Here is a 20,610-nt window from a genome sequence, read left to right as displayed (position 1 = left end):
ATCCAAAGGCTTTACTCTAATGTTTCTAGCAGTGCCAGTCCCTCTGGCCAACATCATGGAATGAATGCAAATGTGACATTATTTAGACTCATGGGGGGTGGTTAGAAGGGATGAGATTATTAACACACACTGATATATTGTCAAATCGGACCAATCGCAAACTGTGGGAATTTGGAAGCACAAGTCTCCAGCACCAGTGTTTGGGCACAGCTACAATCCTATCTTGGCAGAGGGCCACAGGAGTGGCAGTGCCATCTCTTTAAGAGCACCCCGTACCCTATCCCTTTCCCTGTCTCTTTTGCCCCATGAGTGAGCTGTTTGTCCTGCCTGCAGGTGACATTGGCTGGAAGGAGCAGCACTGTGGATTTACCAGGGACTAGGAGCAAGATGCCCAACAGCAGCATCAGATCAGGTGAGAAGGGAGACTACTACTACTACTACTACTACTACTACTACTACTACTGCTGGTGTCTTTTCTAAAGGTGTGTTGGACTGGCAGGGGTTTCTGTGAATGTATAAGGTCACTGTAGATGTTACCTCTGAATTGGATATATCCCAGGGTTACCTGGTTTGGGACATAAGAGAATGAAATGCTCATGAGCTCGCAGACTGTTAAATGGACGAGTGTAGAGGGGATATTGATCCAAGAGCTTGCACTCTATTCCACAATTGCAACCTTACAGCTTTCATGGACATGAATGCACGTTCTCCTGCGCCCCCTCAACGGAAAGATAAGAAATACAAAATATACAATATATATATATATATATATATATATATATATATATATATATATACCCTGAATCTTGTACCCACTGATCTGCATTGCAATGGTGTTTGGTGTCACTATTGGGAGGGGGGGTCTTTATCGGTTGCACAACGCTGGGGAATATGTTGGAGCGTTATTAATAACTATTATTCTTCACCATTACCATAGTCATAAGGGTACAGGCCAAGAGCCCGGTTATTCAGTCTACCAGACCAGTGGAAAGATGAGGGACAGCTGGGAAAGATCCCCCAACCACAATTCACAGAGTTCACAGTTCAATTGGGCACCAGAATTTCAACCCAAAAAGCTGTTTTTGAGGCAGGTTCATTTGTTTGATGTACAATTTGCAAAGTGTCTGATTAAAGTGAAATTGATGTCAAAGTTTAGGGCTGAAATCTTCAATTTCTCATCAGTTTGCCAGTCACCTCATTTTATTTATTTATTCTGATCAATCTGCCAGTTACAAAATAGTTCTGATTAATTTGTCAGTGACATCATCATTTGTTGGTTGTGATCAATGTGCCAATTGAACAGAAAGATTTATCAGTTCTGATCTTAGTATGATTTATTCGTGTGGATTAGGCTGACCCTCCAATTTGGAATATCTGAATTTGGCCCCACAAACTTCCAAAGCCAGAGCAATTGATTCTGCAATATACTCAAACGACTCGAACGAAACCCGTACATTATTACCTAAAATGATTCCAAACCGGTCCCATTTGTATAAGCCTGTTCCAGTTTGATTTTGATGGATTGAAGCGCTTTTCTATGGCTACACCTTGGAATGGTGCGCTTTGCGTAACGCGTTGTGACACCTGCTTTGCCCTTGTTTAGTTGTGTTCTGATGTGTCAGGTGTTTTTCTTTTGCTACAAAAGATAAATATGAATGAGAGAGGGAGTTTGATATAGAAAGTAAACTCCTGAGAAGAATAAAGATACGGAAAGAGAAATAACGCAAATGTCAATTTATTAACATACAATAATAATATCCATTTCTCATTATCTAGTTATCTGTTATTGCATCTTAATTTAGTGCATGCCGATCTCTGGCGATCTCCCTCCTTTTTCCATGAGAAAGAAGCCAATTGAATTCCTATTTTAGCCTTTGAATCTTTGTGAATGGCAGTTAATTAGCAGATCATTTCTCTGGCTGCAGAATAATTGCTGCCCTCCCCTCGGTGACACTTTAACTGCCTCTCTGATGGATGCAGCTTGAGGGGAACATCTTGAGGGGGGGACCATTGTTTGAATGGTTTTCCAACTTCGTCTCTGAACTTTGTGGATATTTTCCCTATCTGTCGCTGCGTCTGGTCGCGGATGCAATTTACTGTTACCTGAGGTCAGTGTTGTGGTTCTTCGCAGCCTGGAATGCCCACGAGATTTACAAAGAAAACAATAGCTTTCTGATTGAAATTTTACTACATTTAATTACTTAACGAAAAGAAACGATTATTTTTGTAAATTATATTTTTGGCATGGTTTTATATATATATATATATATATATATATATATATATATATATATATATATATATATGCTACTTAAATGAGTGTATGCCTTACTATAAACTATTAATACATATTAAATATTAAATAGTCAAAAAGTAAAATATTTGGTAATTCCCCATTTTATTAAATATTAAATAAATAGTTAAATATTTGGTAATTCCCCATTTTATTAAATATTAAATAGTTAAATAGTAAAATGTTTGGTAATTTCCCAATTTAATAAAATATTAAATAGTTAAATATTTGGTAATTCCCCATTTAATTAAATATTACATGTTAAATAGTAAAATATTTAGTAATTCCACCAATTTAATTAAATATTAAATAGTTAAATAGTAAAATATTTAGTAATTCCCCATTTGATTAAATATTAGATAGTTAAATAGTTAAATATTTGGTAATTCCCCAATTTAATTAAATATTAAATAGTTAAATAGTAAAATATTTGGTAATTCCCCAATTTAATTAAATATTAAATAGTTAAATAGTAAAATATTTGGTAATTCCCCATTTGATTAAATATTAGATAGTTAAATAGTAAAATATTTGGTAATGCCCCAATTTAATTAAATATTAAATAGTTAAATAGTAAAATATTTGGTAATTCCCCAATTTAATTAAATATGAAATAGTTAAATAGTAAAATATTTGATAGTTCCCCATTTAATTAAATATGAAATAGTTAAATATTACCAAATATTTGGTCATTTTCATGCTCATTAGTCAGAAGTTTGGGAAGTTTGTGTTTGTGAAACATATCAGGGTCCCTCTGAATTTTCTGTATATTTATGGGGGTGATCTAATTTATTTCTATGTAGATACGACATTCCTCCGACTATTCTTTTATTTTAAAGCTAATTGTTTAAACCCCATTTGCGTGTAAAACATGTAGGTTATTTATTAATGTATATAAATTGGTATAATTATAGGAAATCTGCTCGGATTGCAGAAAAAAACGAGAAATGGAATAAATATTCAGGTTGCAAATATTGTTTTCAATTCCCGAATTTTGTCAGACAAACAAAACAATTTACCCTTTTCACCTTCGAAAAATATGTAAAAGGAGAGGCTTAGGCTTGACAGTGGGTTAATGAATTATTAGGTGATTAGGAATTAATGGATCAAGAGGCAAATGAGCGCTGTGTGCTGTTTATTTTTACCAGATGAACATTTACTACTGACTATAAATCTGTGCGCTAATTGTATTGCCTTTAATTATCAAAAATAGCGCCAGGTGAAAACCAATTCGAATAGGAAGCTATGGAGGATGTAAATAAAAATTATTTGAGTTCTTGTCTTTGCGATGCAATAGAATTATAGTAATATACTGCGAGGGTGGCGCGATCCGCACTTGGTGCCGATTGCAAGCTCCTAGGACCAGGTGCTAGTTATATTATCCTTACTATTTCTTGTAATATAAGAGTTAGTCAACTACGAATCCCAGAACATCTGCTTGGACAGTGCTAGGACTGAAGCGGCTGGAGAATCGCAGCAGGTTGGGCAAGTCTGATGCGATTGTGTAGCAGAGAGGGACAGAAAGTGAGTCGTCAGCCAGGAGATACGGCTTGGCACTTGCAATCGATCCCTGCAGTCATGAATGACTCTGTCCCTGCTGCTGGGAATGGGAAGAATTTGAAATGATTATTTTTCGACATAAAACTTCTCTGGGGAAGTCGCACCGTGTTGCTCTTTATTACACACTCACACAGAGTGGGATCTTTATGTGGATCTGTCCAGTGTCAGACTGAGACACCAGGGGCCCACCCAAAAATATTTGACTAGGGGCCCACCAATTAATCTTAGACCAGGGGCCCACTCTTACTCGTACTATTATTATTCCTCTCCTCACTCAACCTCTATTCTCACAGTCTCTTTTATTTACATACTATAATCTATTATTCCATCTATTTAGCCACTTTGTTCTCATAGAAATAGGGAATGACCATGAAATAGGCCAAATGTCTAGCAGCATGAGGGCCCACTGACACCTTGGCCCACCTGGACTTTTTCAGGTATCCCGGTGGGCCAGTCCAACACTGGATCTGTTGGAAAGGGGCCGCACTTGCAGCGCGAGCCTTCCTATCGGAGCAATTTGTTATCTTATGTGAAAGGGCAAGTTATATTTAACGGGCGGTAATAAATATGTCACTGTCGCAATTACCTGGGTGATCTGGACATGTGGGTAACTGATTGAGGCTGAGGCTGTCGGCTCTTGATGAGGATGGGTTTCCCTGCAATGGCAATGGGTCAGAATGGCCAAAGTCACAAATGTTTGGTCACGTTACCCCTTTCTGCTTCATCAGAACCAACTGGGCAGTGCAGTATTTAACAGCAAAACCGGAGTCTTTATTAAGGAGGGTTCACCTACCTGCACCTGTTTCTGCTCTGTAGTTATACTTTGATTTTACATTTGTGCCCCATTATCAGTCGCAGAACTAGATAATTTCACTGGGCCCCAGAGCATAATTATTTTAGAGACCCCCACATTTCCAGAAGATTGCTCAGTAATAAAGGCCTCACTGGGACCTCTATTATCCTGCTCCGCCTTCACTGTCTTTGTCCCATTGTCAAGCTATCCATCAGGACATTTGACCAGTGGACTGGTGGGGGGGTTGGTTCTGTATGAGCATAATATTATTGGCATGTTAGTCTAAATTATATTTATATTCTGTTGTAAAGTTTTCAATAAAAAAACATAAAAACCCTTATCCCCAGGGTTGACTGTACCTACAGTTATATCCCTCCTAATTGTGTTAAAGGAGAAGTAAATCTATGGAGGCAATATATTGCCAATAGATGCTTTTTGCATTTTGTTGCTGCAATAGTGCAAGACAGAATGCTATATTTATTCTGTAGAATGTTTTACCATGCCTGAGTAAAAAGAAGCTAGAAGCTCTCTGTTTGTTTAGGATAGCAGCTGCAGTATTAGCTTGGTGTGACCTCACTTCCTGCCTGAGTCTCTCCCTGCTCACTTATAGCTCTGGGCTCAGATTACAGCACAGAAGGGGGGGGGGAGAGGAGCAAACTGAGCATGCTCATGCCCGGGCAAGGAGGTTTAAGCTGAAGGCAGGAAGTCTGATACAGAAGCCCATGTGTACACAATAGAAGGAAAGAAATGCTGTGTTTCTTTTGACAGGCAGCACTACTTTGAGGGTTTACTGGTATATTTAGGTAGACCTTTCTGATGAGGCTGACTTAGTTTTTACCTTTCCTTCTCCTCTAAAGGCACCGTAATTCAAGGTCTGATTTCTAACTAAATAGCAAATGTCTTTGTTTCTGGCCTGTACTCATGGCTATGCAAACTGTGTCTGTGCATGATAATACTCAGATACTCTTTGTCCCCAGTATCCCCTGTCAGATAAACAAACCTATTTTATTATACACAACCATTTTAAGAAGGGATCACTCCTGCCCTAAAGGTGGCCATACACAGAGGAGACGAGCCAACCAATATCGGCAGAAGACTTGGATATCGGTCGGCTCCTCGATCGGCCCAGGCGGAAAATTCTAAAAGGGTGCCTTTGAAGGCACTCGAACATCAGCCATTGTTAAGGCTGAATTGTCAGATACAAGTAAAATTCTATTGTTTCTACCTGTATATCTAACCAACTGCAAATTGCAGTTTCTCCTTTGTGGTTTGACCAAAGCCTCAACCAGTAGCTCATGAGCAACATGTTGCTCTCCAACCCCTTGGATGTTGCTCTTAGTGGCCTCAAAGCATGTGCTTCTTTTTGAATTCCAGGCAAGTTTTGGTTGCATAAAAACCAGGTGTACTGCCAAACAGAGCCTCAATGTAGGTTGACAATCCACATAGGGGCTACCAAATGGCCAATCACAGCACTTATTTCGCACCCAAATGAAAATTGTGTATGCTAGTGTTAAATGAATGTTGCTCACAGATACAAAAGGTTGGGGATTCCTGGTGTATGGGGATCACTTTGCTCATGGTACACAAGAACAGACAGAAGGAGTACACCTAAAATAATGCCATTCTCCATGTTTCCTAGTGACACTCACAGCTACATGCCATAGGTGATTTGATTCCCATTCATTGAAGGAGAGCAATTGTTACTGGCTCAATGTATTTGGATTTCCCTGGGAAGATTGTAGCAATCAAAAGCATGAATGTCCCATTGCCCTTAGATAAGATAACAGCCTTAGGTTGTGTTTCAAAAGGTTTTCTTTTCTGATGTCCAAACAAAAGGAATGCTCTGGGCCACCTGCAGCCTTTGATTCACTACCAGTTCTGCTTGGAGTCATACTTTATGGAGGAGAGTAATCTTCAGGTGTATAGGCCACACTGCTGCCATCTAAACAGTAGGTTACTCCTTCTCTAGTTACAGTTCCTTGGAAATGTTATGCAGTAGGGCAAAATGGGAACTTTCCTAATAATCAGTGGTAGATGGGATGGATCCAGTAAAACCACTCCAGAGGCTGAAGTAATACCCCACTGGGAACTGGAAAATTAAACATTAACCGTAAGAGCTGACTGGGAATGGAAGGGTCTTTTTCCTTTTAAATATATACAAATACAATTAACTGTTTTATTTCAGTCTGCTGCCCCATAAACCATATGCTCTCAATCTGTGTAGCCTTTCCACAATTTCAGGCCTGGGCACCAGTGCATTCCCCTAGATGCCAATACCTGGGCATAATAGAGGCTTGATAAAGGGCCCGGAGGGGTCTGAAACTTTGCCTTGTTTGTGAAATGCTTATGGGCTAAATAAACCACCTTTTTTCACGCAGTAATTATTTTTTGGTGTGCTTCTGGATTTTGTCTATACTGGCTTCTGTCCCCGTGCAAGGAAGGGGATTTCTGGTTGAGTACCCACCACTTTCAACAAGTGGGAACCTCACAGGTTGAGCACTCCATTATTGTGCAGCAATACCTGGGCATAAGGTCTATGGCACAATGGGAGCTGTGATATGTAATGTGCTCAAGTAGAGAACAGTGAAGGGCAGAACACCCCAAACCCTTTGTTACCTTTGTTTCTAATCCTCTTTAGTCAGGGTGGTACTGGTAACTACATACACCTTGCTAGCTATCGCTGGACTGCTGCTGCTAAGCATGCTGGGATATGTTATGTATTCCAGCACTTTCTGGAGTTTTTTTGGTGTAACATACTCTTGTACATGCTATGGTATTATTTTTACTCCTGCTTGTTGGCACAGAATGCCCATAACCTACACCAATGCTAATCTAGTTTATGAACCTGCTGTTATATAGAGTTACATCCCTGAATTACATAGAATATTTTAGATTGGGGTCCCAGACTTCTTCATATATGGGTTATTCTGGCCAGTGGATTAACTAGACGTTTCTGGTCCCCTGAGCAAATTCATTTTAGGCCCAAAAACTTTGTCAAGTTTACCAATTCTGTTAAGATATATTGAAATTGCTCATTAATTAGTGCCTTCCTCGCCCCCCCCCCCTGCAACCACAGGGTCTGCTTCCTTTGAGGTTATATCCCTGGTCCTGCATGTAGTCAGCTTTAGGGTGTATATCTACATGTCTGATTCCCTGGTCTAGTGAGAAGCAAACTAAAAACCTATGGTCCGTCCTCATCAGACTTACCCTCTGTGCTTGTGCCTCCCACTTCCCCACTTGTCTTATCTTATTAACTGTCTTTTCTTGTGTGTCTCTACATGCCTCAAGCTTACTTTATCAGATTTACTTGTGATGTATCTAAACAGTGCATTTGTTCACAGAGCTCATCACAGAGAGGGGCTGCTCAGGACCTGCCAGCAATCTCAATATAGGTCAGCATTTCAATTCAAGGCTCATTCAATCAATCAATGTAATATACACAATACAATGATGTCTGACTGTTCAGTTACGCTCTGCCAATGTTGGTACAAACAGGTGTAAGGGTAGGGTTCTAGCAGCGACAGCAGGCGGCCCCATGAGGGTCTAGACTAATGCAAACTTACTATATATAAGATATAAGAGATCTGAAGAAGCCACACTCACAGGTCTTATGATAAGTAGAATTTTTTTTTTTGTGGGCAAAAACTAATGTTTAGGCTGGTCGATCTCCATTCATCTCCTTCAAGGACTTCACCCAGGCATCGTCCAAATTTTTCGTGCATGCCGGCATCCATCAATATTTATATATATATATATATATATATATATATATATATATATAAAACCCATATATCATAATTCGAATGACTTCTAGTTATACTCTTCCCTTCCCTTGAATTTACTTTAGGCTGTGTATCTATAATTGTGATTGTAGAACAGGGAGTATCCTTTCCAATATGGATACCTCTTCTGATGAGCTCATAATATGGAGTATATTCATCAAGAACATACGTTTTACAGCTCTTCACTTATGTTGGATTGTAAGGGTACCCTTTGCTCAATATACCCCTACAAATCCTAGAGGTACCTTATTCTCCTCTGGTGACCTCTATTTTCATTCTAAAATAATGTTTGTGCCTGTACATTGTGCTTGTGGTAAGCCATTGACTAAATCTAAGACATAAGTGACGTTATGATTCAATTGGCATCTGTTCCACTTTATGGGAGGTTGCAAGGAATGACTAGGCGCAATCTATAACTCATTAATGCCAAGGAGTTAGTCAGCTTCTGATTCTAGATCTCAGTCTCCACTACATATTGGTAGAATTATACAAACACCTGTATCTATGGGTAAAATTGGGGGATTTCCCCTTGTGAGCCAGTTGTTCCCTAACAACATATTTGTCTGCTCTTTCAGAAAACGGAGGTTTGAATCAGCTAGGTGGAGCGTTTGTGAATGGGCGTCCCCTGCCAGAGGTGGTGAGGCAGCGGATTGTTGACCTGGCGCACCAGGGGGTTCGTCCCTGTGACATCTCACGACAGCTCAGAGTCAGTCATGGCTGTGTCAGCAAAATTTTGGGCAGGTAAGGAACCAGGATATGGTAGCAGTGCAAAGAAAATGATCACATGCTAGTCATTGGTTGGGTTGCCTCTTCCCTTTATATCTGAACAAATAAGGTTCTGATTTTCCCTTTAGCTCAGAACATTATTCAGCTAATTGCTCTGGACTGTAAAGGAAACTATAACCCCATAAATTTGAATACAAGTAAAACATAAATGGGGTGATCAGGTCACCATGATACAGAGTTAAAACAATCACATCCAGTTAAGCTGAGCATCCACTCAGATCCACTTATTTGTCAATCAACTCTTTACCTAACTTGGTTTCCAATGCAGTGGGATGATCCATTCATTTGGCCCCTATGCCAGTGATTGGATCAAGTCTGGACTGGGAATCAAAATAGGGCCTGGCATTTCAAGTACAGAGAGCCCCTAAATAGTGTCCGTCTATGTCATCTTACAGAAGCCCCTCTGGCTTTTGCCAGAATCTGGGCCTGGATTGGATCACAATGGGGTCTAGGGAGACCAATTGGAAGAGGCCCACATCAACATATCCATGCAGGGGTTTCTAACCTGCCAGATTGTTGTTAGATCCAAGCCACACTTTGCGCACTTTGTCCATGCAATAAGCCTCTAGTTATGAGGGACCCACGTCTGGTTTTGGGTAATTAGACCTTTTTTTCTTTATTGGAGTAGGTACTATGAGACAGGCAGTATTCGGCCAGGCGTCATCGGAGGTTCAAAGCCTAAGGTTGCTACCCCCAAAGTGGTGGAGAAAATTGGAGATTACAAACGCCAGAACCCAACAATGTTTGCCTGGGAAATCAGGGACCGGCTGCTGGCAGAGGGGGTGTGCGACAACGACACGGTTCCCAGTGTCAGCTCTATCAACAGGTGGGGCAAAGAGTGTGTTTCATTGGTGTTGTGTGATTGTTATTGTCATAGATGTCCTCGTGTAACTCAAATGGAGATATCATCATCTGCATAGGAAGAATGGATTTGTTATTGGGGCAGTTAGGCTACAGAAAGCCCTGTCAAAAGACATGGTAACGGGGAGCAAAAACTTATAGAGAGCATTTGAGGCTTTATCTACCTTTGGTGTCGCAGTCACAGTGCATTTAGGGTTGGAAGTATTATATTAGTTGACCTTGGCATTGATATTCATGGAGACTAGCAGAATGTGTTTGTCTTTTCACTCTTACCGTCATGTTTTACTGGCTACACATGTTATAGTGGTGCAGACAGTAGATAGCACTGCTGCCTAGTATTGTGTAGCTGCACTATAAATCTGTGGTGAAATGTGTGTCTATGTTAATGGAAAGGCCGGAACTAACTATATGTCCTCTCTCTCCTCCCCACCAGGATCATACGCACCAAAGTACAGCAACTTTTTAACCTGCCTATGGAGAGCTGTGTAAAATCACTGAGCCCAGGACAAACTCTAAGTAAGTGACCCTTGGCACTACAACTAAACTACAACTTGGTAGCATAACAAGAGAAACTACAGATATATCATCTGCTGGAAGTAACAAGAGTATAGAATTTTTTCCATTGTAAAACTGTAAAACATTTATGTATGTGTCCATCTACTTTGCTGGAATACTTTCATCAATGTCCTTTGCAGCAATGCCATTTTCCAAGGACTATCTATCTCTGCTGATAGCATTGCTTCCATGCGCCTCCTAGTGGCAGAATCCATAATCTGCAAATAAATTATAAATGTGTATGTTAGGGAATGGGTTAAAATATATGCATTAACAGAAGTAACTGCTATATAGAGAATCAATTAATGACAAAGAAACTGTCAATTAATATATTTCCATTTAATGTATCTGCATATCATATATAACATTATTATACACAGTATATCCAGTTATGTAAAGGGCATGTAAAGTCTAAAATAGAATAAGGCTAGAAATGCTGTATATAATATAAACATGAACTTACTGCACCACAAGCCTAAACAAACAAATGATTTATGCTTTCAAAGTTGGCTACAGGGGGTCACCATCTTGTAACTTTGTTAAACATTTTTGCAAGACCAAGACTGTGCACATGCTCAGTGTGGTCTGGGCTACTTGGGGATCGTCATAAACAAAGCTGCTTGAGTTCTGCATGGCTGGGAAGTAAGGCGGGGGCTCCCCCTGCTGTTCATAAGTATGATTGTTTCCCTGCTCAGCAGTTAGGGACCGTCTGACAATTCCTATCCACAGCAGTAAATGAAGGGAGAATTTCACTGCATACAGTCAGGTTTCTTACAAAAATAGTACACATTTTTTAATTAAAGTATATTGGAGATAGGTTTCTTTTTCATTAAAGAAAGTAAAAATGGGATTTTATTTTTTTGCCTTTACATGCCCTTTAATACTGAGATGGAGCTGCATGGTAACCCATCTTTTCTTGTGCTAATGTACTGTGTATCCTACTTTGTGCTTTTCAGTCCCTAGTTCAGCAGTGACGCCCCCTGAGTCTCCTCATTCAGACTCTCTCGGATCCCCGTATTCCATCAGTGGTTTGTTGGGGATCACGCAGCCCAGTGCAGATGGAAAGCGCAAACTTGATGACAGTAAGTATCTTTCATGTAATACCCTCAGTTTAGTGGTATTGTTTTTTCTGTCTCTTTGGAAAATGTAGACATTTAATATACAGCAACAGGCCATTAAGAATTTAGATCAAGGTTCAGCTGAATACCAGCATTATTTGCAAGGTTCCGGTATGACAAAATTCATAGTAACCAGATGCACGGAATCTAAACCCTTAAAATTGTTAATCAGTAGAACTAGTATTGTATTGAACCTGATCTGTTGTGGAGGATTCAATATTCAGTTATACCCAACAATTATGGATCCCTGAGATCCCTGAGTGAGATACCGTAAAAACAAACTGTTTACCAGTACTGAAGTTGCTGAATTTTTATAGTTCCATAACTGAGTAGGATGAATGGATGGGAGAAGCAACATGGTACATGTAGTAAGAACCAGCAGTGCAGACATAGCAAAGCACCGGCAAATACTGCTTTCAATAGCAATTACAAGTGCTCTAAAAATCACTGAACATTGCAGTGAATGTATATATTAAAATTGCTTATACATTTTTTTGGTCCAAAATAAAACCCAAAGTAGATACTGGGTCATTATCTGGAATAGCATGAAATGTATGGCACATGGTTGATTTTAGCTTACGTGAATGAACAAGACTAGAGCCAGTAGAAAGTAGTTCTTTCCAGACATGTTTCATATGCATCTTGCATACAACATGTAAATATATGTATACATGCCCCAATCATTTTCTCTAGATATAGCATATGAAATACACTTGGGTAGAAAGGATATCACTGAGTGTTCGCTTCTCCGCAGGTGACCAGGAGAGCTGCAGGCTCAGCATTGACTCCCAAGGCAGTGTGGGCATCAGCAGGAAACAGTTCCGTACGGAGGCATATGGGCACCACCCTTTGGATGCCCTGGAGTGTCACTTTCAGAGACAACATTTCCCGGAGTCCTACTCCTCTTCCACTCACAGCAAAACAGAACAGGTGGGTACAGAGCGGCGGAGCTTCATCCTCTGCTCACTGTTTTCATTTTCCTCCTTTAAATATATTTTTATTTGTTTTCAGGCTCTATATACCCTACCCCTGCTCAATAATGCAATGGAGGATGGGAAATCATCACTGACTTCCACAAACACAACAATTGGCAGAGACCTCACAACCCACCAGGGATACTCTTCTCTATCTGGTAGGTACCCAACATTTTACTATACCCAACACCATTATATCTAATTGGACCAGGCCCAGATCTGTGGGTTCTGGCAAGTGCCAGAGGGGTTGCTATAAAGTGCCATAGAAAGTCAGTATTTAGTGGGCTGGTGAGGGCTGTTTGGGCCTCTATGTGGGCTGATTGGGCCTCTGTGTACCTGAAATGCCAGGGCCTATTTTAATTCTCAGTCCGGACCTGAATTGGACCTATACCCCATTTGTATGTATGTTGCTGTTTATCGAAAACTAAACATGAAAAAGTTAATGTAATAACAGGTGTGAAGTTTGTCCATGTCTAGTAACCCATAACAACTGTTTGTTTTAAAGGAAAACAGCAATGATATTTGATGATTGGTTTCTGTATGTTACTAGGGCAGTAGCAACTGATAGGAGGCTTTGATAGGACCGGATTGGAACTGATGGAGTCATAGGTTATTGTTTTAGTTTAGCTTTAGCTATAGAAATGCCATATTTGTGATTTGGGACAGAGAACAACAAAAGAAAGGCGTTATACAAAAATAACAAGTGCAGGGTGAGTGAGTATAATTTGCTTTGCTATATTTGGTTGGGTATCAGTGTTCCTTCTGCTTATACAAGGGGAATATCAGAACAAGAACAAGACTAGTAAATCTCCAATAAATGATCCAATTTCTTGCCTTGCTTGTTATGGGAAGGATTGGGAATGGAAATCCAATATCTTAAGCCCCTAATTAGTATTTAGTTAATTAAAAACTTCAAGCGGCTGAGGAATAAAGTAATCATTCACCAAGAGACAGGAAGAAACTATTCATCAATTTTCCATCCGCATCTTTTATTTCACATTTTTACAATATTTTTCTGCTGTTCATTTTCCCATCATTCTCATACATTTCACTCAATCTCATTGTAGAACGCTCAGCCTTCTCCATTAAACATGAGGCTTCTGACAGCTCCAGCGCTAGCTCCACCCCTTCATCTTTATGTAGCCCCACCTTCCTGGATCTGCAGCCAATCAGCACAGGATGCTCAGCACCATCCTTCAGTGTTTTTTCACACCCTGCATCTGTGTATGGCCAGTTCACAAGCCATGTGGCCTCAGGTATGAATGTAAAAGTGCCAGGAGCCCAGCTATAGAGAGTGTGTGCTTCATTGCTCTGCAAGTGATATCACAATAAAATGATGTAACAATATCATTCATGCAGGTGTTTTTCCAGCATTAACTATTTTGATAATCCTGTTATTAATATAAAGCAAAACAAAAAATTACATTATTGCCTTAATTTGCCATACAGTAGAAAAGGAGTATAGCTTGCCTACATAAAGATATTTCTTCCTTTCACCCTCACCTCCCAATTGTGATTGGTAAATGGTACAACCGTTTTTTGTTTTTCTCTTCTGTGCAGGTCGTGATGTAGTTGGATCGACATTGCCAGGATACCCACCTCACATACCCAGTGGGCAAGGAAATTATGCCTCCTCTGCAATTGCTGGAATGGTAGCTGGTAAGTGGCAGAGATACAGAAATCTGGGGAATGAACTACCATGGGTTCAGCAAGGGCAGAAGTGACATGGGCAGAAAAATGTTTTCATCTTTTTTTTTAGTCCTAAAAGTTGAAATAGGGTTATGGGACCTGTTATCCAGACTGCTCGGGTCGGGGGTTTTCCAGACAACAGATATTTCCGTAATCTGGATCTTCATACGTTAAGTCTACGTAAAAATTAATTTAAACATTAAATGAACCTCCAAATAAAGATTAATTATATCTTAGCATGGATCAAGTACAAGATATTGAATACCGAACCGAATCTGCAAATTAGGGGCAGGAAAGGAGAAGAACATTTTTTTTTACTTCCTTGTATTGTGATGAAAAGTCACATGATTTCCCTTCCCACCCCTAATTTACATATGCAAATGGATTTGAATTCGGGTCGTCTAGGCACAAGGATTCAGTAAAATCTGAATCCTGGCTGAATCCCGAAACTAATCCTGGATTTGGTGCATCCCTAATTATTACAGAGAAAAAGGAAATCTGAATTATTTGGATAAAATGGAGTCTATGGGAGATGGCCTTTCCCTAATTCAGAACTTACTGGATAACAGGTATCCTGATCCCATACCTGTTTCAATTATTTTATGGGAATTAGAGGGCAGAAAATTCCTGTTCCAGTTCACTGGGTCTGATAAGCTGATGCCCAGCAAAAATGGCCATTCTGAAATTTTATACCGGCCAAGTTAAAAATTTAAATCCAGCACCACAAGTGAATAAATACTAGGTAAACTTGGTGGGAAACAGTCAAAGTATTAGGGTCAGACCACACTGGGCATTTTGGGGAGATTTGGTCGCCTGGCGACTAATCGCCTTGTTTTTGCGGCGACCAATCTCCCCACACGGCCTTCCCTCACTCTGCGCCGGCTAAAATGAAAAAGATGCTGGCGCTAATCACATGCGGCGATTCGTTTTCCGAAGTCGCCCGAAAACGCATCGCTTCGTGTGCTTTAGCGCAGGCAACTTTTCGTTATAGCCTATGGGAAAACACCCTGAGGCAGTTTGGGGAGATTGTCGCTCAGAAGACCAGGCGATTAGTCGCCAGGCGACAAAATCCCCCCGAATCTCCTTGTGTGAACTAACCCTTAAACAGACAGTATTAAACAGTGAGTTTTATAGTGCAAGCAGGAGTGGATTAATAAGTAGGCTACCGTAGGCTATGTCCTAGGGGCCAGAGTGATAAGGGGGGCCCATCTAGCTTTTTCAATTATTATTTTTATATTTTTTTATTTAAAAAAAGTGATTGAAAAAGGTTATCTCATGGCCCTGTTGTGTCTCCAGATGCAACTGTTACCCTGAATAACTGTTGTATATTTCCAGTGGGAGTAATCTAGAAGGGGGCCCTGTGGAATGTTTAGTCTAGGGGTCATACATCTCATGAATCCGCCACTGAGTACAAATGGGGTCCCAGGGCTGAAGTTCACCCGACTTTAATTGTTCAAGATAATCATGGCTGTTGGGCATGACATATATGGTGAACATGGAACGCTAGCTCTGCCCACTCAATGCCAGGAACATATTCAGCAGTGAGCAGGGCTGGATTAACATAGCGGACAGCCCTAGGCCGGCTGACATTCGTTTCCCCTGTCCCCCTCCCTTTTATTTGCACATTTTTTATCATCGGGAACGGAGCAATGGGGACTGGCGCACAGGAAATTAAATAAACTATTTTATCTCCAGCGCATCCCCAGTGTTTCTGAACCAATGTGGGTGTGGTTGGACAGCATGCCGCCCCCTAAAATCCTGCCGCCCTAAGCCCAGACCTCGGTGGCCTTTCCACAAATCCGGGCCTGGCAATGGGCCTAGAATTATCTGGAAATGTTGGTGTCTGTGCTCTATGTACCAATCTATTTTTCCAAAGCTGCCTGCTCCCTATCTGACCACTGGTCTGATACATCTTTGAGTAGTGAAAGTTAGCTATGAGTTGGGTTGACCCATTTTATACTAGATGTGTCTTCCCCACACAGCCAATAAAGAGAGGGAAGGGATTACAGGATTGGCCCAGGGTGACCTTTGTAGGTAAATTCAAATGAGAGACTTGGGCAAGGTGAAAAAAATCAAAAGTCCCCTCAGCTCACAGCTCTGGAACCTGCTGAGCCAGCGTCTTACTGCGTTACCACGGAGACGCGCTTAATGCAGCGTTAAAAATATAAAGCACTTATATCCCCCTCCCCAGCCTCCGCCGCACACCCGCGCGCACACACTCCTTCCTCTCCTGGAGCGTGAAATGAGATTGGTCAAGATAAATAAAAAGGAGCAGTTATATTTTAACTGTGTGTGTGAGAGAGAGACACATCCTTTCCCTCTTACTCTATCATTAGCATGGCTGCAGAGAGATATAGATATGGATTTTATTATAGCCGTATTCAGGGGCTCCCATATCTATCGCTCATCCTGGGATGTCTCAGATTGTTTCCCAAGCAGGGACATTTACACTCAGACAATCTGCCCGGCTAATGTACTTTAATCTTGTTGAATTTACCTCAGGCTTTTATGACATTCGAGGTTGTACAATATGGTGTCAAGTGGCACAACTATAAGCCTCACATCAAGATCTCACCATTCCCAAAACCTTGTGGAAGACCTGATCTGCAATTGCTCATATATTTACTGACATTATGAATCAGTAGGCATTCCCTTTTGGGTTCCCAGGCCTGGACTGGGATACAAAATAGGCCCTGGCATTTCAAGCAAACAGAGGCTGAAACAGCCCCCCATAACCAAAGGGCAACTAAAACCAGATATTATAAAGCAGAAGCTGTATTTGCGTCTGTGTTCCATCATACAGATACATAAACTCTAGTGCACATGGAGGGAAACCCCTATTATTACCATAATTTCATATCACCCCCCCCAATACCCAATTGTTTAAGTCTAACCTTCTTGTTCTCTCAGCAGGAGGTGATTACTCTGGAAATGCCTACAGCCATGGGGCTTATGCAGCGTACGGAGACAGTTGGCGCTTCCCCAGCTCCAGCCTTTTAGGTATGTGGCAAATGCAGTACCATGATGTTTAGGTGCCCAAACTAAATAAAAGTTAAACTGTTTTAAAGGTGTCAAGGCTACTGCTTTTAGTGAGCAAACAAATGTACTCAAGAAAAGCTGTCAGTCATTGTAGGGTAAATTGCATAGTATTATAGAGATGCGTTTACTGGTGTAATGCCTAACATTGAAATTAAAACCACAGGCAAGTTACATCTTGAAGATTGTTGTGTAGGCTCTTTGCAAGTAGCTTTACACTTTAGAAAGCAATACACTATGAAAAATTATATTCCTAGAAAAGAACAGCCTCTGCTAAGGGACCTTGGCTGTGGGATAGCAGGTATAGTAGGGAGAGATGGTGCCTATAGTAACAGTGGATAATAGTCTCTGGGAAGGGAGTGTGACTGTGGGATAGCAGGTATAGTAGGGAGAGATGGTGTCTATAGTAACAGTGGGATAATAGTCTCTGGGAAGGGAGTGTGACTATGGGATAGCAGGTATAGTAGGGAGAGATGGTGCCTATAGTAACAGTGGGATAATAGTCTCTGGTAAGGGAGTGTGACTGTGGGATAGCAGGTATAGTAGGGAGAGATGGTGCCTATAGTAACAGTGGATAATAGTCTCTGGGAAGGGAGTGTGACTGTGGATAGCAGGTATAGTAGGGAGAGATGGTGCCTATAGTAACAGTGGATAATAGTCTCTGGGAAGGGAGTGTGACTGTGGATAGCAGGTATATAACATGTTTATGTATATATAGCGCTTGTTCCCAGGCTTGGACACAAATCCATTCACCAACACCATCTCCACTGTTTCCTTCATGACACACTTGCATGAGATGTTAATGGTTGATCAATTAGACTTATTAACGTTTTCAAGGTTTACCCCTTTTCACCTCCCAATGATGTTTTTTTTGTTGTTGTCTCTCAGGCTCTCCCTATTACTACAGCTCTGCCACAAGGACTGCACCTCCCCCCACAACGGCAGGAGCTTATGACCTTCTGTAGCCTTCATGGAGACTGTTGAGTAGCATCATCAACAAAGCAACCAGTCCCTGGGAAAGTGGCTTAATGGTGGACAGACCTAACCATGGCAACCCTCCAGTTGCAAAATCATAACAAGAACAATGTATTCAATCTCTTTTTTTATGAACTTCATGGGGCTATGGGAGATATTCAGCAAAAGAAGAGATGATACCTGAATAGAACACCCAGAACCCCTCCCGCACCAAGTGCTTATGCCAACTGAGTGTTCTCTAAACAAACATGAAATATGAATGGAGCTATGTACAAGGGAATACATACATCTTTGGGTATATAACAAAATATTCACTATGCATTTTAGCTGCAACATCAACTGGGAATGATAAAAATGAAGAAGCCTCCATTATAAAAATGAAGAAGCCTCCATTAACTTCACAATGTGGCATTTACTTGCTGATCCCATGGTTGGTAATACACATGGCCAAGGTCAGACTGGATTGCTAGGGTAGCACAGGATCTCCTGATGAACCCCAGCCAAGGACAATTCCCATCTGCCCTTTAATATTTGCACCACAGGTCTATATGACTTGTATTTAGCACGGTCTTTATGTAACTTTTGTGAGAGCCAAAGTCAGGTGCTCCTATGGTCCCTAGGAGGCCCAGTCCGACATTACATGTGGGGTTTTCCCGTCTGTTCTACAACAACCTGCAGTGGATGCTGGGAGATTATGCTAACAATAGGTCAAGAGTATGTCATATAATACATGGATTTTCAACTGCATTGTTCTGCACATTCAGCTCAACAAGTGCTGGACCTGGGAGGAAACATACCAACTGCAGACCATTTGCCCCCCCCCCCCTTTAAGGCCTATGCAGTAATGTCTCAAATGAAAAATGGGACATAAAACACAAAAAAGAATGTTGGCAGGAAACACTACACATTGTTTAAAGGTAATCAACCTGAACTGCCCTTATTTTACCTTTCTTATTAATACATGGATGTCCATTTTTTTGGTTTAAAAGTTTAGTAACAGCCCCTTTTTTTTAATTATATTTATATTTAGAGGTGTTGCAGCGATCCATCAGCAAAAGCATCTTCCCCATTGGTGGATAAAAAGAAGCAGAATAGAGATGTATGGGTGCTGCTGCTCTCATTGCAATGCCCAGTTCTGCAGAGATTTCATAAATGCAACAATATTTATCCTTTATTGCTGCAGAAGATTATTTTATTGGGTACAAGGAGGGAACATACAACAGAAATAAGTAATGCACAGATCCCTTCATTCAGTGGAGTAGCTAGAAGATACCTTGGCCCCAAAGCAAAATCATATTAGGGCCCACTAAGCTTTGGGCATAAGATATAGTAATTTTTCCATGTACCTCGTTATGAATTATCGCCCCACTAATTTTCTAAATAATTTGCTAACAAGCCATTGCATTTTATCTGTCCACTTTTAAATGGAGGAGACTGAAACCCTTTTTCTTTTTTGAAAGCTGAATCTTCCCAAAGCTGTCCAATGGATATAATCAAAGCATCCCTCCTGGGAAGGGACTATATGCTGGGTTTGTAAGGCTGCAGTTAAAGGGATACTGTCATGGGAAAACATTTTTTTTTTAAATCAATCAGTTAATAGTGTTGCTCCAGCAGAATTCTGCACTGAAATCCATTTCTCAAAAGAGCAAACAGATTTTTTATATTCAGTTTTCAAATCTGACATGGGGCTAGACATTTTGTCAATTTCCCAGCTGCCCCAAGTCATGTGACTTGTGCTATGATAAACTTCAATCACTCTTTACTGCTGTACTGCAAGTTGGAGTGATATCACCCACCTCCCTTTTCCCCCCCAGCAGCCAAACAAAAGAACAATGGGAAGGTAACCAGATAACAGCTTCCTAACACAAGATAACAGCTGCCTGGGAGATCGTAGAACAGCACTCAATATTAAAAACCCATGTCCCACTGAGACACATTCAGTTACATTGAGAAGGAGAAACAGCAGCCTGCCAGAAAGCATTTCTCTCCTAAAGTGCAGGCACAAGTCACATGACCAGGGGCAGCTGGGAAATTGACAAAATGTCTAGCCCCATGTCAGATTTCAAAATTGAATATAAAAAAATCTGTTTGCTCTTTTGAGAACTGGATTTCAGTGCAGAATTCTGCTGGAGCAGCACTATTAACTGATTCATTTTGAAAAAAGATTTTTTTTCCCATGACAGTATCC

General features: G+C 40.7%; 1 protein-coding gene across 2 annotated transcripts in view; it reads left to right on the top strand.

Moving 5' to 3' along the window:
- pax8.S (paired box 8 S homeolog) overlaps positions 1-20,039 on the top strand; it is a 20,728-nt gene extending 689 nt beyond the window's left edge. The window contains exons 2-13 of one of the 2 annotated variants that reach the window (XM_018255128.2): positions 334-412; positions 7,988-8,038; positions 9,004-9,169; positions 9,840-10,040; positions 10,509-10,591; positions 11,587-11,712; positions 12,503-12,678; positions 12,760-12,880; positions 13,790-13,978; positions 14,283-14,381; positions 17,322-17,411; positions 18,336-20,039. In XM_018255128.2, coding sequence (XP_018110617.1) covers positions 388-412; positions 7,988-8,038; positions 9,004-9,169; positions 9,840-10,040; positions 10,509-10,591; positions 11,587-11,712; positions 12,503-12,678; positions 12,760-12,880; positions 13,790-13,978; positions 14,283-14,381; positions 17,322-17,411; positions 18,336-18,412 — 1,404 coding nt within the window. In that variant the 5' untranslated portion in view covers positions 334-387 and the 3' untranslated portion in view covers positions 18,413-20,039. The remainder of the gene's footprint in view (positions 1-333; positions 413-7,987; positions 8,039-9,003; positions 9,170-9,839; positions 10,041-10,508; positions 10,592-11,586; positions 11,713-12,502; positions 12,679-12,759; positions 12,881-13,789; positions 13,979-14,282; positions 14,382-17,321; positions 17,412-18,335) is intronic. The other variant, XM_018255129.2, reaches the window with a different exon arrangement.
- The last annotated feature ends 571 nt before the right edge of the window (positions 20,040-20,610 follow it).

Source organism: Xenopus laevis, chromosome 3S (assembly GCF_017654675.1).
Source record: "Xenopus laevis strain J_2021 chromosome 3S, Xenopus_laevis_v10.1, whole genome shotgun sequence".
Classification (NCBI taxonomy): Eukaryota; Metazoa; Chordata; class Amphibia; order Anura; family Pipidae; genus Xenopus; species Xenopus laevis.
This window is presented reverse-complemented; position numbering and strand designations above follow the sequence as displayed.